Below are 24,459 nucleotides of genomic sequence, written 5' to 3'. Positions count from 1 at the left end.
GTCTTCATCTTCTCTGTTCACCTGTTCCCATCAAGATGTGGGAGTCGCTATATAACCTTGCTGCTCTGTTAGTTGCTTGCCGGTCAACAATGTTATCAGAAGCCTCTCTGTGCTTGTTCCTGCTCCTAGACAACTACTAGATAAGTTGGACTCTTGTCCATGTTTGTTTTTGCATTTTTGTTCCAGTTCACAGCTGTAGTTTCGTTACTGTGTCTGGAAAGCTCTTGTGAACAGGAATTGCCACTCTGGTGTTATGAGTTAATGCCAGAGTTTTAAAGTAATTTCTGGATGGTGTTTTGATAGGGTTTTTAGCTGACCATGAAAGTGTCCTTTCTGTCTTCTGCTATGTAGTAAGTGGACCTCAAATTTGCTAAACCTATTTTCATACTACGTTTGTTATTTCATCTTGATTCACCGCCAATACATGTGGGGGGCCTCTGTCTCCTTTCGGGGTATTTCTCTAGAGGTGAGCTAGGACTAATATTTTCCTCTGCTAGCTTTATTTAGTCCTCCGGCTGGTGCTGGGCATCTAGAATCAACGTAGGCATGCTACCCGGCCACTGCTAGTTGTGCGTTAGGTTTAGTTCATGGTCAGCTCAGTTTCCATCTTCCAAGAGCTAGTTCCTATATATGCTGATGCTATGATCTCTTGCCATTGAGATCATGACAGTTTGACCGGCCCACTAAAGGGTTAAAATCCTTGGCTGAGAAAGGAGAGAAATAAGTAGTCTGCTGAAATTTTTTTTTTTTTTTTTTTTCTCTCCTTTGAATGGCTCTGTGTTCACCTGTTTGCAATGGATCTTCAGAGTGTAACTGCAGGTTTGAATAATCTCGCCACGAAGGTACAAAATTTGCAAGATTTTGTTTGTCATGCACCTGTATCTGAGCCGAGAATTCCTTTGCCGGAATTTTTCTCGGGGAATAGATCTGGGTTTCAGAATTTTCGAAATAATTGCAAATTATTTTTGTCCCTGAAATCTCGCTCTGCCGGAGATCCTGCACAGCAGGTCAGGATTGTGATTTCCTTGCTCCGGGGCGACCCTCAAGACTGGGCTTTTTCATTGACACCAGGGGATCCTGCGTTGCTCAATGTGGATGCGTTTTTTCTGGCCTTGGGGTTGCTTTATGACGAACCTCATTTGGAGCTTCAGGCAGAAAAAACTTTGATGTCCCTATCTCAGGGGCAAGATGAAGCGGAAATTTACTGCCAAAGATTCCGTAAATGGTCTGTGCTTACTCAGTGGAATGAGTGCGCCCTGGCGGCGACTTTCAGAGAGGGTCTCTCTGATGCCATTAAGGATGTTATGGTGGGGTTCCCTGTGCCTGCGGGTCTGAATGAGTCCATGACAATGGCTATTCAGATCGATAGGCGTTTGCGGGAGCGCAAACCAGTGCACCATCTGGCGTTGTCCACTGAGAAATCGCCAGAGAGTATGCAGTGTGATAGAATTCTGTCCCGAAGCGAGCGGCAGAATTTTAGACGGAAAAATGGGTTGTGTTTCTATTGTGGTGATTCTACTCATGTTATATCAGCATGCTCTAAGCGCACTAAAAAGCTTGATAAGTCTGTTTCCATTTGCACCTTACCGTCTAAGTTTATTCTATCTGTGACCCTGATTTGCTCTTTGTCATCTATTACCACGGACGCCTATGTCGACTCTGGCGCCCCTTTGAGTCTTATGGATTGGTCCTTTGCCAAACGCTGTGGGTATGATTTAGAGCCTTTGGAGACTCCTATTCCTCTGAAGGGGATTGACTCCACCCCATTGGCTAATAATAAACCACAATACTGGACACAAGTAACTATGCGTATTAATCCGGATCACCAGGAGATTATTCGCTTTCTGGTGCTGTATAATCTACATGATGATTTGGTGCTAGGATTGCCTTGGCTGCAATCTCACAACCCAGTCCTCGACTGGAAAGCTATGTCTGTGTTGAGCTGGGGATGTAAGGGGGCTCATGGGGATGTACCTGTGGTTTCCATTTCATCATCTATTCCCTCTGAAATTCCTGAGTTCCTGTCTGACTATCGTGACGTCTTTGAAGAATCCAAGCTTGATTCGTTACCTCCGCACCGAGAGTGCGATTGTGCCATAGATTTAATCCCGGGTAGTAAATACCCAAAGGGTCGTTTATTTAATCTGTCTGTGCCTGAACATGCTGCTATGCGTGAATATATAAAGGAGTCCTTGGAAAAGGGACATATTCGTCCATCGTCATCTCCCTTAGGAGCCGGTTTTTTCTTCGTGTCAAAAAAAGACGGCTCTTTGAGACCATGTATTGATTATCGGCTTTTGAATAAAATCACTGTTAAATATCAATACCCATTGCCGTTGCTGACTGATTTGTTTGCTCGCATAAAGGGGGCCAAGTGGTTCTCTAAGATTGACCTTCGTGGGGCGTATAATTTGGTGCGAATCAGGCAGGGGGATGAGTGGAAAACCGCATTTAATACGCCCGAGGGCCACTTTGAGTATTTAGTGATGCCTTTTGGTCTTTCAAATGCTCCGTCAGTTTTCCAGTCCTTTATGCATGATATTTTTCGCGATTATTTGGATAAATTTATGATTGTGTATCTGGATGATATTCTGATTTTTTCGGATGACTGGGACTCTCATGTCCAGCAAGTCAGGAGGGTTTTTCAGGTTTTGCGGCCTAATTCTTTGTGTGTGAAGGGTTCTAAGTGTGTTTTTGGGGTACAGAGGATTTCCTTTTTGGGATATATTTTTTCCCCCTCTTCCATTGAAATGGATCCTGTCAAGGTTCAAGCTATTTGTGATTGGACGCAGCCCTCTTCTCTTAAGAGTCTTCAGAAATTTTTAGGCTTTGCTAACTTTTATCGTCGATTTATTGCTGGTTTTTCGGATATTGCTAAGCCATTGACCGATTTGACTAAGAAGGGTGCTGATGTTGCTGATTGGTCCCCTGATGCTGTGGAGGCCTTTCGGGAGCTTAAGCGCCGTTTTTCCTCTGCCCCTGTGTTGCGTCAGCCTGATGTTGCTCTACCTTTTCAGGTTGAGGTCGACGCTTCTGAGATCGGAGCTGGGGCAGTGTTGTCGCAGAAAAGTTCTGACTGCTCCGTGATGAGGCCTTGTGCCTTCTTTTCCCGTAAATTTTCGCCCGCTGAGCGGAATTATGATGTTGGGAATCGGGAGCTTTTGGCCATGAAGTGGGCTTTTGAGGAGTGGCGCCATTGGCTTGAGGGGGCCAGACATCAGGTGGTGGTATTGACTGACCACAAAAATTTGGTTTATCTTGAGACTGCCAGGCGCCTGAATCCTAGACAGGCGCGCTGGTCATTATTTTTCTCTCGGTTTAATTTTGTGGTGTCATACCTACCGGGTTCTAAGAATGTTAAGGCCGATGCCCTTTCTAGGAGTTTTGAGCCTGACTCGCCTGGTAACTCTGAGCCCACAGGTATCCTTAAGGATGGAGTGGTATTGTCAGCCGTTTCTCCAGACCTGCGGCGGGCCTTGCAGGAGTTTCAGGCGGATAGACCTGATCGTTGCCCACCTGATAAACTGTTTGTTCCTGATGATTGGACCAGTAGAGTCATCTCTGAGGTTCATTCTTCTGCGTTGGCAGGTCATCCTGGCATTTTTGGTACCAGGGATTTGGTGGCAAGGTCCTTCTGGTGGCCTTCCCTGTCACGAGATGTGCGAGGCTTTGTGCAGTCTTGTGACGTTTGTGCTCGGGCCAAGCCTTGTTGTTCTCGGGCTAGTGGATTGTTGTTGCCCTTGCCTATTCCTAAGAGGCCTTGGACGCACATCTCGATGGATTTTATTTCAGATCTGCCTGTTTCTCAGAAGATGTCTGTCATCTGGGTGGTGTGTGACCGTTTCTCTAAGATGGTCCATTTGGTTCCTCTGCCCAAGTTGCCTTCTTCTTCCGAGTTGGTTCCTCTGTTTTTTCAAAATGTTGTTCGTTTGCATGGTATTCCTGAGAATATCGTTTCTGACAGAGGGACCCAATTCGTGTCTAGATTTTGGCGGGCATTCTGTGCTAGGATGGGCATAGATTTATCTTTTTCGTCCGCTTTCCATCCTCAGACGAATGGCCAGACTGAGCGGATTAATCAGACCCTGGAGACATATCTGAGGTGTTTTGTGTCTGCTGACCAGGATGATTGGGTTGCTTTTTTGCCATTGGCGGAGTTCGCTCTCAATAATCGGGCCAGCTCTGCCACTTTGGTGTCCCCGTTTTTCTGTAATTCGGGGTTTCATCCTCGATTTTCCTCTGGTCATGTGGAATCTTCGGATTGTCCTGGAGTGGATGCTGTGGTGGAGAGATTGCATCAGATCTGGGGGCAGGTGGTGGACAATTTGAGGTTGTCCCAGGAGAAGACTCAGCTTTTTGCTAACCGCCGTCGTCGTGTTGGTCCTCGTCTTCATGTTGGGGACTTGGTGTGGTTGTCTTCTCGTTTTGTCCCTATGAGGGTCTCTTCTCCTAAGTTAAGCCTCGGTTCATCGGCCCGTATAAGATATTGGAGATTCTTAACCCTGTTTCCTTCCGTTTGGACCTCCCTGCATCCTTTTCTATTCATAACGTTTTTCATCGGTCATTATTGCGCAGGTATGAGGTACCGGTTGTGCCTTCCGTTGAGCCTCCTGCTCCGGTGTTGGTTGAGGGTGAGTTGGAGTACGTTGTGGAGAAAATCTTAGACTCTCGTGTTTCCAGACGGAGACTCCAGTATCTGGTCAAGTGGAAGGGATACGGCCAGGAGGATAATTCTTGGGTGAATGCATCTGATGTTCATGCCTCTGATCTGGTTCGTGCCTTTCATAGGGCCCATCCTGATCGCCCTGGTGGTTCGGGTGAGGGTTCGGTGCCCCCTCCTTGAGGGGGGGGTACTGTTGTGAATTTGGATTCTGGGCTCCCCCGGTGGCTACTGGTGGAATTGAACTGGTGTCTTCATCTTCTCTGTTCACCTGTTCCCATCAAGATGTGGGAGTCGCTATATAACCTTGCTGCTCTGTTAGTTGCTTGCCGGTCAACAATGTTATCAGAAGCCTCTCTGTGCTTGTTCCTGCTCCTAGACAACTACTAGATAAGTTGGACTCTTGTCCATGTTTGTTTTTGCATTTTTGTTCCAGTTCACAGCTGTAGTTTCGTTACTGTGTCTGGAAAGCTCTTGTGAACAGGAATTGCCACTCTGGTGTTATGAGTTAATGCCAGAGTTTTAAAGTAATTTCTGGATGGTGTTTTGATAGGGTTTTTAGCTGACCATGAAAGTGTCCTTTCTGTCTTCTGCTATGTAGTAAGTGGACCTCAAATTTGCTAAACCTATTTTCATACTACGTTTGTTATTTCATCTTGATTCACCGCCAATACATGTGGGGGGCCTCTGTCTCCTTTCGGGGTATTTCTCTAGAGGTGAGCTAGGACTAATATTTTCCTCTGCTAGCTTTATTTAGTCCTCCGGCTGGTGCTGGGCATCTAGAATCAACGTAGGCATGCTACCCGGCCACTGCTAGTTGTGCGTTAGGTTTAGTTCATGGTCAGCTCAGTTTCCATCTTCCAAGAGCTAGTTCCTATATATGCTGATGCTATGATCTCTTGCCATTGAGATCATGACAGATAGCGGATAATGCTTCCAGTCACTTAACCACCATCACCAACACGTCTTCCACACGGTCAAGTCTGAGTAGCCGTGAGTGTGGACCTCATATTACTCACCCTGATCCTTCTTCCTCCCACCATGCCGAGTACCCTGAGAAAACTGATCCCACACTTGGATACTCCAAAGAGCTGTTCAGTTTTCCCTTTAAAGACTCCGGACTCTCGGCCGGTCAACTTGAAGTGGGGCAAGATGAGATCGCATGCAGCGATGCCCAAAGATTTGAGCAGCCATGGTCACACAAAGGCAATGGTGGGAAAGTGTCACAAGAGGTGGATGATCATGAGACACAATTGCCAGAAAGTCAAGAGGAGGAGCAGGGTGCGGAAGTGGAAGTTGACCCAACATGGCAGGAGGACATGCAGAGTGAGGATAGCAGCACACATGGGGAAGGAGGCATAGCACCCCAACAGGCAGGAAGAAGCAGTGTGGTGACCGCAGACAGAAGGCGTGCATATGTTCCCCATAACACCAACATGACGGAAGTTGCCATTCCAACTGTTAGATCTTCCTGAGTCTGGTTATTTTTTAAACATTCTGCAGATAACCCCAAACAGGCCATTTGCAGCACCTGCCATGCCCGTATCAACCGGGTGTATCAAAACTGCCAGACTGACCACCATCGGCATGATCAGGCACATGGCAGCAAAGCACTCGACTTTGTGGGCCAAACCCCAGGCTACAGGAACACTGTCTGCAGGTGACACCACTACTTCTTCCACTGTTTTGCGTAGAAGCCAATCCCCAGTCCACAGTGCATGCGAAGATGCCTCATGCCCTGCACCTGTTGTTGCCCACAGTCAACCAGTACCATCATCAAGCCCGTCCACGTCCTTGTCCCAGCGCAGCCTTCAGTTGTCTATACCCCAGTCATTGGAACGCAAGCAGAAATACCCAGCCAACGCCCCACAGGCCACAGTACTAAATTCTAACATTTCTTGTCTGCTTGCGCTCGAAATGTTGCCTTTTAAGCTCATTGAGATGGAAGCTTTCCGCAACCTGATGGCGGCGGCCGTCCCAAGGTACTCGGTCCCCAGTCGCCACTATTTATCCTGGTGTGCCGTACATGTATTACACCAGGAGAACAACCCAGACAATCAATCTATGGACTACCAGAGAAGCACCACGCAGGTAATAGATTATAAAATGCCTTTATTTAATATTAGTGGCAAGGTTAAAACATAATAAATATGTATGCGCTTAACAGGACTGAAAATACCACTTATGATTGTTTCAAAGAACAGATGGTAAGGCAGACCCAATTATATATATATATATATATATATATATATATATATATATATATATATATATATATATCTCCAATCCCTCAATGGTGCAAAAAAGAATTAATGTGCATACTGTATATACTGTATATAAACCATAATAAAGAACGGTGCACTCAAATAAATCATGTGATTGAGTGTAAAGGATTCAAATACAGTATATTGTATAATGCAAAGTGCAGTGTGCAAAGTAAAAAATCACATACTAAAAATCTGATCACACTTAAAAGTGTTTCAACAATAAATAAAGTGCAACGTGCAAGGAGGGATTTGGGAAATTATAGGTATATACAGTACCTTTAAGAGTGATCAAATTTTTAGTATGTGATTTTCTACTTTGCACACTGCACTTTGCATTATACAATATACTGTATTTGGATCCTAAAAGAAAATCTCAATAAACCTATAAGCAGCATTATATCAACAGTTGAATTTAATATCCAAAATAGGGAAAAACATCCATCTTTTTATCATTTAAATAGCTGCACAGGAATAGGACTTATTAAAGGCCCAATCGCCACAAGTATAAATAGAAAACCAGGAAGGAAAAAATGCGATCAAAGAGGCCAATATAATACAAAGTAACAAAACTTTATTTACACAAATAATTTAGCAGAGATTAACAGTGGGTATTCTCACAAAACCAAAAGTGCTATCTAACAAAAGAAAACGCGGGACATGGACTGATGGTGGCTTGGGTAATCATAATACATATATAAATAAAGTTGGATATCTATATATACAAAAGGAAGATTATGAACACTCTGGACAAGCATCAGAGACACATGGGTCTCCTATCAGTATCACTAACAGATATGCACAGCTATCCATAGCTGAGGAGAGCAATGATACCCCTGGAAGAAATGAATTGCCTGGGCCGAGTCATAATAACAGTACCATATTTAATGAAGGTACCAAAAAGAAACATACTGACATTTATAGGAGACTGACGAGAACCGCCATCACCCCAAAATCATATAAACCCCCTACAAGGATAGGATTGGCCACTAATATTAATAGTAAAAATAACAACAACCCCAAGAGAATCCCTAGTCTCCTATCTAACAGAGGGAGAGGATTCAAATCGCAAACAACAATCAATCGGGATTTTTTCGGGTAAATATTCCAAAACCAAAAGAGGTAAGAGGGGGGGGGGGACTCTCCAAAAAGAAAGTAACTAAACCTCCCTCCACCCAAAAAATATTTAATCTAAGTTCTCATGTACTTTCCGAAAATGAAATCTCTCTCCTTCAGAAGGGATTGAAATTCGCACCAACTGCGACCGCGAAACCCTTCAATTTATATATTAGCCTAAAACAGTTTCTACGAAACTTGGTCATTAAAAAATATTTTCTCAAAAAGGGCCCACAGCTTACCACCGCGGATGCCCAGGAATACATACAGACATCGTTGTCCAATCCCTCTACGTTTCATCCTATACAGGAATATTCGAACGCATTTCGTGCATTTGAATCTGCAGTAACACAAGATATCAGAAAAATTAAAATAAAAAATCCAAAATATATTTCCCAAAATTTAAATAATCTTGAAAGGAAAGCACTACTCGAGCTCCAAGAGAATAACGGTATTGTGATACGCCCCGCTGATAAAGGGGGTGGGATCGTCCTACTTAACCAGACTGCATACCAGGAGGAATCTGGCAGACTCCTTAATGATGTAATTACCTATAAGAAACTCACTAGTGACCCCACTGAACGTTATGTCAAGATTCTTAATGTTCTAGCATCACGGGGCAAATATCGAGGTATTCTAAATAAAAAAGAATTCCAATTTATCCTAAATAAAAACCCCAGTACTGCAGTATTTTATTACCTTCCCAAAGTGCACAAGGATGAGACGCACCCACCAGGTAGACCTATTATTTCAGGCATTAATTGCCTGACTTCGAATTTATCACGTTATGTCGACTCACACCTTCAGAAGTGTATGTCTATTGTCCCGGCCTATCTTACAGACACCAGTCAAGTGCTCCAACTATTGGAAAAAATACATTGGGAGAATGGCTTCATCTTAGGAACACTTGACATTAAGTCACTATATACGGTGATAAGCCATTCAAAAGGATGCGAAGCGGCCAAATATTATCTGAACAAGTTGGACATTTACAAGGATACACAGATCAGGTTCATCATGGAGAGCATTTCATTTATTTTAGAACATAACTATTTTGTTTATGACGGCCAGTTCTACCTTCAGACATGGGGAACGGCCATGGGTACCCGCTTCGCTCCCAGCTATGCGAACTTGTACGTAGCCAAATGGGAGGAGCTACACATAAAACTCACCGACAGCCCTCACACTGGGTTGGTCATGTGGAAACGCTTTATAGACGATGTACTATTCATTTGGAATGGCCCCCAATACAAGTTGGATGCATTTATTGCCACCCTCAATTCAAACGATTTCGGGCTAGAATTTACGGCCACTACCAGCAAAACGGAAATCACCTTTTTAGATTTGAGTATCTTCATTGAGGACAATCAGGTGCTAACTAAATGCCACCGTAAGGCGGTGGACTGCAATGGCTTCATCGACATAAATAGCTGTCACCTACCCATCTGGTTGAACAATATTCCTAAAAGTCAATTCACCCGAATAAGACGGAACTGTACTAAACTACAGGATTATGAAACTGAGGCAGAATACCTGGCAGGGAAATTTCTTGAAAAAGGTTATCCGAAGGATCTAATTGAGGCAGCCAACAAGGAGGTACACGAAACCTCTAGAGACACCCTCATACATAAAACAAGGAGGGATACAAGCACCCTAGGGAGCATTCCAGAACAAATTCACCAACTACCCATCATCACGCAGTACCACCAGGGATATAAACACTTCACCAAAATTATACGTAAACATTGGTCAACCCTCCAATTAGACAGAGTGATAGGTGAACTACTACCACAACATCCAAGATTTATTTTTCGGAAATCTCAAACTATTGGGAACATTATAGCTCCAACAACTAGAAAGGGTCCTATTAAGAGTACACTCTCAAAAAATCCAGGTTTCACACCATGCGGTACGTGTTCCTGTTGTGTGCGTACTAACTTCAGGAAAACAAAACAACTGAGATTCTTCAACTCGGATGGAACCTGGGAATTTTTAATTAAGGACGACATATCGTGTTGGTCATCGGGAGTTATTTATTTAATTAAGTGCCCTTGCGACAAAATATACGTGGGCCGTACTAAACGTAGATTGATGGATAGGCTGAAGGAACATTTTAACAATATAGAAAAAGGCTTTGAAGGCCATCCTCTGTCAAGACATTTTAAGGAGCACCATGGTAGATCAACCAGGGGACTCACCTTCTGTGGCATTCAGGGGGTGCATAGGAATGGGAGGGGAGGTGACTATATTAAACTAATGTCACGTACAGAGTCCAAGTGGATCTTTACATTGGACAGTTTAGCCCCTAAAGGCTTGAATCATGAGGTTGAGCTTTATGCCTTCGCATGAATAAAGATGTTCTTCAGCCCCTCTTTTCTTTACTCTATTTTATTTGATTTTATTTCATAAACTCCTATATGACCCCCTTCTTCCCTCTCCCTGTGCATCCATTTCTTATTTTTGTCCGTGGCTTTATCTATTCTCCACCCCACCATGTGCACATTGTACCCCAATGTATGCATGGGGTGGATTATATTCACTTTTACCATAGGGTGGTTTTTAGAATGTTTATTGTTTTTTGTTCTTTTTTAGAAACCGCCATTTTTAACAAGCCCCCATTTTTAATGTATCTAATGTATATTTTTTAATGTATTTATGGAATAAAGTTTTTTATACGTATAGAGATTTCTACATATATAGGGATACACACCGCTTTTATTGTTGCACATTTATCTCCCCTACTTATCCACTTAAATCGAATTCCAGACCAGTTTTGCAAGTAGGTGTGGCTTTTATATGTTTTTTAGAGCATCAGGGGTTATATTAAGAGCAGGAGACAGCTGGGACCTATAGCCCTGACGAAGAAGGTCCGGAGACCTTCGAAACGCGTAGGCACTTTGGTCCCAATTCGGCACCCGTCCTCTGCTCTTTTTTTCCCTTTCCCATCCTGGTGACGTCACCCTGACCACACGCCCCCTCATTCCACCGCTCTCTCTAGCGGTGCCCTCGCAGCCCACGTGTGCCGGCTAACAGCGCTTCAGGCGTGTGCAGGCAGAGCACTAGCAAGGGAGGACGCTCCCCACTCAGTGAGTGTTTCTGCCGTGCCACACCGCCGTTTGGACCCCTCCAGCTCCGGACACACAGGTGGCTGTTGCCCCTGCTCCAATACATACCAGCACAACGCCAGCACCTGCACCTCAGCCATGCTATAAACAGTAAGTGTGCGGTCACTTCAAACTTGTCTGATATATATCGATCACTCTACACATGTACCGACCGTGGCAGTAAGATCTAGTGTTGCTGGTGATTACGAGTAACGGCTATCTGGCATTTGCGCATTATTATTATCAGTGTTATTATCAGTGTTGTTATTGGGGGTTGTAGCCACTTTTTCACTGGCTGCTGCCTCTGCAGGTTACCAATTAGTAGCATTTTTGCGTCCATGCATAGGTTTTTTCACTTTTTAGGTACACCTATCTAACTGCATTTCCTTGGTTGGTTAGCGCGGTGTCCTTATTTATTTAACACGGATATCTATATATACCAACCCTCATAGCAATAAATTATTATGGCGAGTCCAAGAGATCACTACGGTATTGTAGAAAGAACCGGGAATAGAAAAATAATATCACCAATGGGAGAAAGTATCATTGATACAGCCGTTAATAGTTCGAGAAACATATCATACCTGATGGTAAAACAAGGACCACCAAAGTAATGAAATGAGGGAGCCGTCCATACAGTCCACGTCACCCCGACGCGCGTTTCGGCAGAGCCTTCGTCAGGGGGCATGGCTTAGATTAATTGTGCACGTTTAAATCCGGAACCTATCAGTGAATGGCCGGAAGTATTATCCTATCACTATGGTAACACAGTATTGTTTATGGGCAAAGAATTACCATCAATAATGCCGATAATTCGGCAGAATATATCAGATCCACAAGGATACACCATGCAGCATCGGCATATATAGTATAACGGAGAAATGTCCCATCGCTACTTAATTGACACTTGCGCTGCCGAAAACCGGGCTCTGTCGGCCGGCGTCCGCGTCACAGGGAGGCGGAGCCAGGACACATGTGACCTGACCCACGTGACCCTTAAGACGCCGAGAGCCGGGAGACACAGCCAAGCACAGCGCGCATGCGTACAGAGCGATGGGCACAGAGACGGGATCTCCACCAGAACGAGGAAAAGGAAGAACATGTGTAAGGATAACATATTCTGGTCAAAGTGAAGAATTAGGACAACTTCATTCATATAATAGCAAGAAATAATGCAGTAATCACAGTACAAATGTAATCAAAACATATTTACAGAGATTAAATAATACAGTACATGCGATCCATATAATTAGTAAATAATGTAGTAATAAGCCAATCCTTCCATAGACCAATGGTAATAACTTCACATGGATGAAAGGTGAATTCACTTCATTTATCCTGAACCAGGGAGTATAGTACTTGAGCACTCAGAGACACAACAAGGTTAGGGGTGATCCTAAAATATTAAAATAAAATTAAAAACAAGAATAAAAAGTTAGATAAACATAGTCAGATGGAACAGAGACTAACAGGCACCAACTTAGAGAAAAGGAGCAAAACTAATCTGTTCATTAAGACCATTAGGGTGGAGTGTATTCAGGGACCAAATCCAGCGTGATTCCATTTGGGCAAGTCTTTCTGTCATCCTACCACCACGGATATTACTATCTAGGGAATCAATACCCCTTGCGCGGAATAAGGAGGCATCACAGTTATGGTGTAACCAAAAATGCTTAGGGACCGTTTTCAATAATAAAACATCTGTATGTTCCTTGGCAGCAAGGATATCTCTTACATGTTCCCTTATACGTATTTTCAAAGGGCGTGTGGTGAGCCCGATATAAATAAGCCCACAGGGGCATGTAGCAAAGTAGACCACATATCGAGTGGAACACGTGATATACTTCTTAATTTTAAACGTCCTCGACCTGTCAGCATTAAAGAAAGAATCACATCTTTCGATGTTTGGACACGCCACACATCTCCCACAAGGAACACAGACAATTTTTCTGGAAAATTGATCCAGAAACGTGGGCTTACTAACTGCATTATAGTGGCTGTGTACCAAGATATCCCGTAAGTTCTTAGAGCGTCTAGTAGAAAAGGCAGGCCTTTCAGGTATATATTTAGCAATTACGGGATCCGCACGTAAAATAGGCCACGATCTCATAAGTGCCTGTCTCAATAATTCAAAGTGATTATGATAACCAGTAACAAATCTCACCATGTCAGTTTGTATTTTAAAGTTAGATTTGTACAATAGATCGTGGCGAGAGGAATGTCTGGCACGATTGTAGGCATATTTAACCATTCTGCGACTATAGCCCCTCTCATAGAGTCTTAGTTTAAGATCAATAGCCTGTCTTTCAAAATCAGCACCACTCGAACAGATTCTTCGCAAGCGAAGAAACTGTCCAGTAGGAATCGACCGAATTACATGTGCTGGATGAGCGGATGAGGCGTGCAGCAAAGAATTTGTCGATGTAGGCTTTCTAAAAATGTCCGTATGTATATCATCATTAACATCCCTTTTGACCAAAACATCTAGAAACTCTACTCTCTCTCTGTCAAAGTGATATGTAAGTTTAATATTGCAGTCATTCGTATTTAGAGATTCCATGAATTGTTGCAATAAATCAACTGAACCCTGCCAGATCAGGAATACATCATCTATGTACCGCGTCCATAAAGGGACGCGGTCCATAGATGAGGCCCGATCAGACAGGAAGAGGTCCCTCTCCCACAGCCCCAGGAACAGACCAGCGTAGGCCGGCGCGAAGGCCGCCCCCATGGCTGTCCCTTGGAGCTGCAGGAAGAAGTCCCCTTAAAAGTAAAAAAATTATGAGTTAAAGTAAATTCAAGAATCTCCAACACAAAATCCTGAAACTCAATAGGGTAATCAGACATGCTCAAGAAATACTTCACAGCACAGAGACCATCAGAATGTCTGATGCTCGTGTAAAGTGACTCTACATCAGCCACTACCATAAGTGCATCAGGATCAAGATGTAAGTCATCAATGGTCCTGAGGAACACTCCGGTGTCCTTTAAGAATGAAGGAAGACTGGTAACAAAAGGCTGAAGTATGGAATCAATCCAACGATTGACATGATCCCGTCTCTGTGCCCATCGCTCTGTACGCATGCGCGCTGTGCTTGGCTGTGTCTCCCGGCTCTCGGCGTCTGAAGGGTCACGTGGGTCAGGTCACATGTGTCCTGGCTCCGCCTCCCTGTGACGCGGACGCCGGCCGACAGAGCCCGGTTTTCGGCAGCGCAAGCGTCAATTAAGTAGCGATGGGACATTTCTCCGTTATACTATATATGCCGATGCTGCATGGTGTATCCTTGTGGATCTGATATATTCTGCCGAATTATCGGCATTATTGATGGTAATTCTTTGCCCATAAACAATACTGTGTTACCATAGTGATGGGATAATACTTCCGGCCATTCACTGATAGGTTCCGGGTTCTTATTTAAACGTGCACAATTTATCTAAGCCATACCCCCTGACGAAGGCTCTGCCGAAACGCGCGTCGGGGTGACGTGGACTGTATGGACGGCTCCCTCATTTCATTACTTTGGTGGTCCTTGTTTTACCATAAGGTATGATATGTTTCTTGAACTATTAATGGCTGTATCATTGATACTTTCTCCCATTGGTGATATTATTTTTCTATTCCCGGTTCTTTCTACAATACCGTAGTGATCTCTTGGACTCACCATAATAATTTATTGCTATGAGGGTTGGTATATATAGATATCCAACTTTATTTATATATGTATTATGATTACCCAAGCCACCATCAGTCCATGTCCCGCGTTTTCTTTTGTTAGATAGCACTTTTGGTTTTGTGAGAGTACCCACTGTTAATCTCTGCTAAATTATTTGTATAAATAAAGTTTTGTTACTTTGTATTATATTGGCCTCTTTGATCGCATTTTTTCCTTCCTGGTTTTCTATTTGTATTTGGATCCTTTACACTTAATCACATGATTTATTTGAGTGCACCGTTCTATATTATGGTTTATCTGTATGCACATTAATTCTTTTTTGCACTATTGAGGGATTGGAGAGAGATATATATATAATTGCTGTTACTGGGAAAGTCCACCTAACCACAGACACGTGGACAAGTGCTTGTGGGCAGGGACAGTACATCTCACTGACGGCACACTGGGTTAACAGTGGGTTAGTGGAAGCCGGGACCCAGTCGGACTTTGGGATGGAACACATCCTCCTGATGCTGAGGATTGCGGGCCCTACATCAATCAGGGTTGCCCCCACAATCTACAGCTCCTGCACCTCTCCCCCCTCTTCCTCTTCAGCCTCCATCTCTGAAAGGAGCACATCAGTCAGAAGATGGAAGCACTGCAGCACTGTGTCAGCCAAGAGGCAACAGGCTGTGCTGAAGCTAATCTGCTTAGGTGACAAAACGCACAATGCTGAAGAGTTGTGGACAGCGCTGAAAGAGCAGTCAGATTTTTGGCTGACACCGCTGAACCAACAGCCAGGCATGGTCGTGTGTGACAATGGCTGGAACCTGGTGGCAGCTCTGAAGCAAGGTGAGCTCACACGCATACCTTGCCTGGCCCATGTGCTTAACCTCGTCGTTCAATGTTTTCTCAAAAGCTACCCGGAGCTGACGGATCTGCTAGTGAACGTACGCTGCCTGTCTGCCCATTTTAGAAAGTCATCTACAGCTTCAGCCATCCTTGCCGTGCTTCAGCAGTGTTTGCATCTTCCGGCTCACCGACTGGTGTGTGATGTCCCCACACTTTGGAACTCTACATTGCATATGTTCGAAAGGATTTGTTAGCAGAAGAGGGCAGTTGTTGACTACCAGCATCAACAAGGCCATCGTTATTCAGTTCAGAATCCAAACATAAGACCTCAGGAGTGGACATGGATGTCAGACATATGTACCATTTTCAAAAACTTGAATTGAGGACTCCACCAAGATGGAGAGTGGTGATGACACTATAATTTACGTCACCATCCCACTTCTCTGCATTTTGAAAACCTCTCTGTTTACAATTAAAGAGGATGCATTGCAGGTGGAGCACAATGATATGGAGCAAGGAACCATACAGGGTGATCACATTCAGCCCAGCCTCATGTCGTCCTAACGTGGATTGGTAGACAATGAGGAAGAGGAGGAGGAGGAACAGGAGCTACTTTCATGTGCTATAGACGGTACTACAAGCACAGCTGTCATACCGTCTGTTCAGCGTGGATGGCCTGAGGATGGAGGAGGAGGAGGACAGCATGGTCAGTCATCCTGTTGGTGAGGACACAGAAGTCTTGCCTGTTAGCAGTCTGGCATGCATAGCTGACTTTATGTTGCGCTGCGTTTCCCGTGACCCTTACATTATTACAATTTTCAGTGACACTCATTACTGGTTGGTGACACATCTAGACGCACGCTACAAGGAGAGCTTTCAATCTCCTCTTTCAGAGGCAGACAGGTGTATTAAAATGTTGTAGTACCAGAAGGCCCTTGTAGCGGAATTAATAAAAAAAATTCCCATCTGAGAATGCTGGCAGCAGACATCAGTTTGTTGTACAACCAAGGAATCCAAGCGAGAGAGAGAAGTACAATCCAGAATTGGCAAGGGAACAATGGCAAAGTTCTGGGACAGCTTTCTCAGACCCTTCCATCGTGCCCGCACAGAGGCATGGGGTGCTGTCACAAGAAGTGCAATGTTTGGGAAGATGCTGAGGGAGTACCTTGCTGATCGTACAAACGTCCTCCGTGATTTCTCTGTGCCTTTTAATTATTGGGTATCCAAGCTGAACACGTGGCATGAACTGGCTCTCTACGCCTTGGCTAGTGTTCTGTCAGAGCAGGTTTTTAGTGCTGCTGGTGGAATTATAACAGATAAGCGCATCCGCCTGTCAACTGAAAATGCTGACAGGCTGACTCTTATAAAAATGAACAAGGGCTGGATTGGGCAAGACTTCTGTACACCACCAAATGAAAGCAGCGGAACATAACCTCAAATACATTGTCTTTTTTCTGGAGGTGTATTCTCATGCACCTCTTCACAACCACACATGGGCATACGCCTCTTGATTTGGTCTGTTTGGTGTTATCCTCCTCCCTATCCTCATCCTCATCATCCACAACCACTAGAACACCAGGTTGAACGTATTCCATGATGCAAATGTAATGACCCAGGGTCATGGTCGTCACAGTGGCATTGCTTTCCCCATGGGGAGAGTGATGTCACGCTTGGAAGCGATGAAGGATATCTTTCACCAGGTAATCACTTACATACAACACGTTCATACTCCAGGCCAGAAGGGGGAGCTCTAAACCTGGATTAAGGGGAAGTTCCCTCATATTCTGGCTGGAGAGGAAGTTAGAGAGGATTCTGTCTGAGGACAGAGAAGAGAGCAGACAGACAGAGTGTTCGAAGGTCTGAAGGAGCTGTGTAGTCCGAGGTACTACAGCTCCTGGAGGAAGAGAACAGAAGGAATGAACAACTTGTAGAAAGAGCGCAGGAGCGAGAAAGCACAGGAGAATAACCCCAGTGGAGCAGAGCTGAGAATTGTCTACCTCCCTGGCTAGTGCAGATTCTTGGTAGCCGGAAGACCCTGGCAGTGCTGAACTCTATAGTGGCATAGCTGAAACCAGCACGACAGCTGGATTGTGCATCATCACCTGTCCGCATTGATACCCAGGAGACAGTGATACTGTATCTATAGTGCCCGGGTCATGATAGAGACCCTCTAAAAAGGCCCAGTTCACCTGTCATACGGGTGGTGTCCTAACCTTTATGGGGGTCAGAGAGGAACTGTGAGGACCTTATTGGAAGCCTTAGGCAGTAAGGGACTACAACACTACCGCACTTGGAGGAAGGCTTTGATCTTCATCTGGTAAAGGGGACTCTGGATTCGCTTCCAAGCCGGCGGGACTCTGCTTGCCCTGTGATCTGGTGCCCTGGACTGTGGTTGCCTGAAGCCTTCAGTAAACCAGGTAAAGAGACTGCAAACCTGTGTCCTCATTCTTTACCACACCATTCACCATCTTCCATCTACACACAGGGAGCCCTGGGGACCTACTTCACCTGTGGGAAGTTATACCATCTAGCTGCCATAACACCACCCCAGAGGAGCCCTTTAAGCAGCGTTGGTCCATACTGACCGAATACCACAGGTGGCGTCACAAACATGAACTTTATTCATAAAACGCATCAAAAACGCTATGTGTGAACATAGCCAAAGTGGTGGAGGAACATTTTGGTCTGGGGTTAATTATTTTGCGTTATATACAAGTCATTACCCTGGAAAGGATATACCTTAACATATTTCCCAGCAAAATCCATTTTGGTTTCGTTTTTGTATGTTTTTTGATGCACCTGTAAAAATGGCATGAAACTCTGACAACATTGCTTACAGCTGTGACCTAGGAGTCAGAAAGGCTTCCAGGGGCGATCCCTATGATGATCCTGTGTCATTTGAGCTGAGTTTCCATCATTTTCAGTCGTTTTCAGACCTTAAAAGGACCCCCTGGGGGATCGTGTTAAAAATACTCAGGTTTCCCATAGACTTACATTGGGCTCATTGCTCGGGTCGAGTACTCGAGTATTCCAATTTGCTCGACCTGAGCAACGAGCTTCCGAGCATTTTAGTGCTCGCCCATCACTAAAAAGTTTATAATAAACTGTGTAATGGATGGGCAAACAGTGAAATGAGCAGTTGACAAGGAATATGATTCTGGCCTCATTCAGGACGGATTGGAGAGGGAAGAGTTTAGTAAGAGGGAGACCGATTAGTAGAGAATTGCAATAGTCCAAACGAGAATGAATAAGAGCAACATTAAAAGATTTTGCAGAGTGAAAGGTCAGAAAAGGTTGATTTCTGGAGATGATTTTGAAGAGCAGGTGACATGAGTGAGTGAGTAAGTAAGTGATCGGAAGTACGGGGTGAATGAAATATCTAAATCAAATATGACCTGAAGACAGCAGGCATGTTTCTGGGGAGTAATGGTAGAACCACGCATGGAAATGCACATGGGTAGATTAGTGGAGGGAGGAAACATGAGGAGTTCAGTTTTTAACAGATTCAGTTTTAGATAGAGGGAGGACATAATGTTAGAGATGGCAGAAAGACAATCACTGGTATTTTATAGTAATGCAGGGGTGATATCAGGAGGCGATGTGTATAATTGGGTGTCAACTACATAGAGATGGTACAGAAAATCAAATCTACTGATGGTTTGTCCAATATGGGCAATATACAGTTTAAGGAAAAGAGGTGGCCTAGATCCTTGAGAAACCCTGACAATAAGGGGAAAAGGAGAGGAAGAGGAGCCAACTAATGATACAGTGAAGGAATGGTCAGAGAGACAGGAGGAGAGCCAGGTGAAAGTAGTATCCTTGAGTCTGAAAGCATGGAGGATAGTGGGGAGGAGCTGATGATCCACTGTGCTGAATGCTGCAGAGAGATCCAGGAGAATCAGCAGGGAGTAGTGACTAGTAATGAGCGAGTATACTCATTCGGGTTATCCCAAGCACGCTCGGGTGGTCTCCGAGTATTTGTGAGTGCTCGGAGCAGGGTCGGACTGGCCCACCAGAGAACTGGAGGATTCTCTGGTGGGCCCAGGCACTTAGACCTGCTGGCATACAGGGCAGGCAGCTTCTCCAGGGGCTCCAGGGGCCCCCAGCCAGTGGCGTGTCCCTAATAGCGGCACACCACACAGCTGCTATGGGTCCCGTGAGTCAGGGGGGCCCACCCAGTGCCAACAGAGCAGCAGCTGGAGACAGGAGCCTGTCCCTGTTGCTAAAGAGAAATTAATATTCACACTTCCCCATGCCCCCATGGGCATTGAGAGAAGTGAATATTTATTTTACTTTAATCGCGACAGTGTTAGCTGCTGGCTGAGGCTAACACTGCCTGCAGGGTAGATGCTAGAATGTATAGGTTGCTTCCAGGTATGATGTCTTTTCCGGGAGACAGCTAGAATGTATGGGCTGCAGTCAGGACCTGGCTGGAGCCCATACATTCTATCTACAACCGAGAAATCTGCCGGCGATGAAGATGCTGCCGGGATGTGCTGTGGCTGCGGGAAACATGCGGAGAGGTGAGTGGTGCTGTGTGTGTCTGTGTGCGTGCGTGAGTGGTGCTGTGTGTGTGTGCGTGCGTGAGTGGTGCAGTGCTGTGTGTTTGTGTGGTGCTGTGTGTGAGAGTGGTGCTGTGTGTGTGTATTTGAAAGGGCAATGATGTGGGTGATGGAGAGAGCAGTGATGCGGTGGTGGGGGAGAAGGCAATGTTGGTGGTGGAAAGGACAATAGAGTAGTGGGGGAGGAGGCAATGATGGAGGTGGTGGAATGGGCAATGATGGGATGGTGGGGTGAAGGCAATGATGGTTGTGGTGGAAAGGACAATGATGGTGGTGGGGGAGGCAATGATGGAGGAGATGGTGAAGGCAATTATGGGAGTGGTGGGGAGAAAAAATTTATAGAGGTAGTGGAAAGGGAAATGATGGTGTGGTGGGGAGAAGGCAATGATGTGGTGGAAAGGACAATGATGGTAGTGGTGGAAAGGACAATGATGGTGGTGATGGGGGAGGAGGCAATGATGGAGGTGGTGGAATGGGCAATGATGAGGTAGTGGGGAGAAAGCAATGATGGAGGTGTAGGAAAAGGCAATGATAGGGGTGGTGGGTGAGAAGGTAATGATGGAGGTGGTGATGAGGACAATGATAGGGTGGAGGGGGAGAACAATGATGAGGTGGGGGCTGTATTATACCCTATGAGGGGGGGCTGCATTATATTATATGAGGGAGGCTGTGTTATACTATATGAGGGGGTTGCATTATACTTTATGAAGGGCTACATTATATTCTGTGGGGGGCTGTGTGGATCAATTAAGGCCACTATTCTGGTGTCTGCCCCTAATTTGATATGTTTGTGTAGTTTTGGGCCCATTTGAAGGTGTATTGTAAGTGATTGTTTTTGCCTCTCATTGACTCCAATGACGTTAAGCTATGTTCGGCGAATATTCGATGAATGAATCAGCGAATTTTGCAAAATCGGCAATCGTAATCCGAACCGAATATTGAAATATTCGTTAATCTCTAGTTACAATACAAAATAAGACAGTGTGGATTTTGTCATCCTATTTGACCAAGTCAGATTTAAGAAAACCTGACATGGGCTTTTATTTTTGGAGAGATCTGCAGGATGGTGGTTTGGTTGGTTTCTCCCTCCAATCTGGGTTTTGCGAGTGGTCCATATTCATGATTCACATTTAAACTTTGAGTTTCAGTATGTCAGTTTGTTTGCAAGCATCTTAGCAGGGAGCTCTGTGCAGTACAGGTCTTTGTGAAGACTTCTCTTTTAGGACACATTAGATCCGTTGTTAATAACTTTTTGTTCTATTGTTTCAGCTACAGGAGGGTTTTGGTTGGGATCCCTTCAAACATCTTTTCTCCAAGTACCAGACCACGTCCGACGTCAGTAAAGATAATAAAGATAAGATGAATCTTTGGGCAAAGTTGTTCTCTCAAGCAGTCAATAAAAACCTGGCGCCATTTTTCCAAGTCTGGGGGTGGCCCATTGATGAAGCAACCAGAAATGAATTGACCACACTGCCAGAATGGGAGAATGACCCAATAAAAAAATATATTGTGTGAATATAATTATGTTAAAGAGGTTTTCCATTCTTGAAATTAGATAAAAAATAACAACCATAAAATAAAGTATCTGACAGCTTCAGCCAAGCATTGACCACAGTGGCTACATACAGTATATATATATATATATATATATATTTCTGTAGTGGTTAGTGATTTGCAATCTTGGTAACATGCCCATCTGTCAGAAACAGCAAGTGTAAACATGCTATTTTCAAGAATTTTAGATGGTTTAAGTAGTGGAAAACCTCTCTAAAGCAATATAAAGTTGTACATTGCATGGTGTGTTTTCAATGATTGCTGAAAGAAGTTGCCTGACTTATTGACTAAGGTGTCTACAGTAGATATCCCTTCAATTAACTATTCTTCTACAATATCAGAGTATGAACTTTCTATGTAGTTAATTAATGTGCTAGCTTTTAGTGGTGTTGCCCCTCATGGGATGCAAGTGCTGATTTCTGTATTGATAGCTTACCACTTGCCAACTGTCTGATGGCAATATAACCTAAAGATCAGATATCCAAACTCTCTTACAACCCCGGACAACACAAATTTATTTTAGTACGGTTATAAAAAAAAAATGACATATAAAATTAAGAAAGACACACATTTTCTATTTTACTCTAGTAATACACATAATACACATTCCTCAGCATTGAAATTGAACACCTAGAAGAAAAAGTAATAAGAATATGGAGATCACAGGATCGATAATCCTGTTATTGATCTGCAAATAATGAAAAAATGAAAACAACATTTTCAAAACTCTCGATTTATTTAGTATCGAGTAATAGTAACAGAAATACAAGAACTTACATGCTATCAATGAGGTTATTAACAGGCATTGAAGAAATGTTCTGCCATGATAAATGCACTTGGGTACTTAAATCATCTGTTGTTACAGTTGCCAGCAAATGACATCCCAGATGTGCTCGATGGAAGACAAGTCCGAAGACACTGCTGGTCATGGTAATACCATGTGATCTTGTGCTGTCATGTTGAAAAATAGCTTCTGGGACACTTTGGATAAATGGCTGTACCACAGTGTTCACAATTGATCCATTTTGTATTACAAGTCAAATTGGATATCACATACCAAGCTTAAGGTATCAAACAGTGTCTACACAAACCATCAGAAGTTGTTTGCACATGGTGCTAAGAGCCAGATGTCACCATGGTAGTACTCCTGTGCTTATAATGTGGGGTTACATAATGTACAGTAGCCAGATCCCTCTGGTTTTAATTCCACGTACACGATCAGCCTGACATTACATTGATTTGGTGCTGGAACCAGTGCTGTAGACATTTCTCCAAAGTGCCCCATTGGCCGTTTTTCAGCATGACAACATCAGGCTGCAAGTTGCTTGCACTATTGTGTGCCACCTGCATGCCTTAAATGTGCTACAATGGCCTGCAAACTTGTCTCCCATCGAGCTCATCTAGGATGTCATTGCTCGGCAATTGCAAAGGAAGTTGCCAGAAGTGGATTTTGATTTACGTTCACAAGTGCATTCGGTGTGGCAGAACATTCCTCAGACAACCATTAATATTATTGATAACATGTCAAGGTGTGTAAGTGCATGTGCTTCTTTGTCTGGCACTTACTCTCAATACTTAATAAACTATGTGTTGAAATTGTGTTTCCATGTTTTCATCATATGCCTATCATTAACATGTCTATCAATCCTATAATATCCATTATTCCACATTTTTTTCATTCTTGGTGCTACAATTTCAATATTGAGGATTGTATTTAGTCAATGTAAAAATGGTAAAAAAAAAACAAATGATAGAAAAGGATTTGGAAAGCATAATAGAATAAGCAATGTTCTACCCATCAAACTTGTACATTGGTAAAATTAAGATGCTTAGCTTTTTCTGTTCTTTAGCAGGAGAAAATTCCTCCTATTGTGGCATGTTTATCATGAAAGGCATACTATTGAGGAAGGAAAACAACTATACATATAGAATTGATTGTTCATGGACTGCTACAGTACTTGTATTTTTTCTTGTTTTAAAGTGTTTCAAATATTTTATTCTTATTGCTTTGTTAAACTCTTGCAATAAAGCCTTTCTAAGCTATAAACTGTTTTTATGTTTTCTACAAGAGCAATGTTGTCATCTCTTTGTCCTTTAGGTACTTTTCTGACTACTACCATAATACACTGGGGGAGGTTTATAAAATCTGACACCCACAAGAGCAACTTGCATTGCACACATGTTTATGCCTCCTTATTTTTTGTAGCTTACATGGTTGGTAAATTTAGCCAAGGAAAATAATCCATGAAATCACAAAGTGTGATCTAATGCAAGATGTGCTAAATAAATAAAATGTTGCAGACTGGTGAAACTGTTTGTGATGTGCACCCATTACATATTCAATTGCAATCCCTAGAGAGTAATGGAAATATTTTGTACAGCTATATAGAAAATAAAGTACTGCCACTAGTCTGTGGTTCTTGGCTCCACGACACACATTGACATCAACAAAATGTAAATGGTCACAGTAATAAGCAAAATAGAGCAGATCTTGGCAATCTGCAGACTATATTTGGGAAACTGGAAACAGTTTTGGTTGGGATCCCTTGAAATGTCTTTTCTCCAAGTACTAGAAACATATCCATTGTCAGTGAAAATATTAAAGATAAGATGATTTTTTAGGCAAAGTTGTTCTCTCAACCAGGCAGCCTCCAGCATTGCATATCCCCCCAAAATCCCACCACAGGCCACTCA

General features: G+C 43.7%; 1 protein-coding gene across 3 annotated transcripts in view; it reads left to right on the top strand.

Moving 5' to 3' along the window:
• LOC143775760 (TRPM8 channel-associated factor homolog) overlaps window positions 1-23,823 on the top strand; it is a 164,099-nt gene extending 140,276 nt beyond the window's left edge. For all 3 annotated transcript variants that reach the window (XM_077264282.1, XM_077264281.1, XM_077264283.1), the window contains one exon: window positions 21,481-23,823. In XM_077264282.1, the coding sequence (XP_077120397.1) occupies window positions 21,481-21,726 (246 nt within the window). In that variant the 3' untranslated portion in view covers window positions 21,727-23,823. The remainder of the gene's footprint in view (window positions 1-21,480) is intronic.
• The last annotated feature ends 636 nt before the right edge of the window (window positions 23,824-24,459 follow it).

This window comes from Ranitomeya variabilis, chromosome 5 (assembly GCF_051348905.1).
Source record: "Ranitomeya variabilis isolate aRanVar5 chromosome 5, aRanVar5.hap1, whole genome shotgun sequence".
NCBI classification, from domain to species: domain Eukaryota; kingdom Metazoa; phylum Chordata; class Amphibia; order Anura; family Dendrobatidae; genus Ranitomeya; species Ranitomeya variabilis.
Note: the sequence above shows the minus strand (reverse complement) of the source record. Positions and strands in the feature narration are given on the sequence as shown.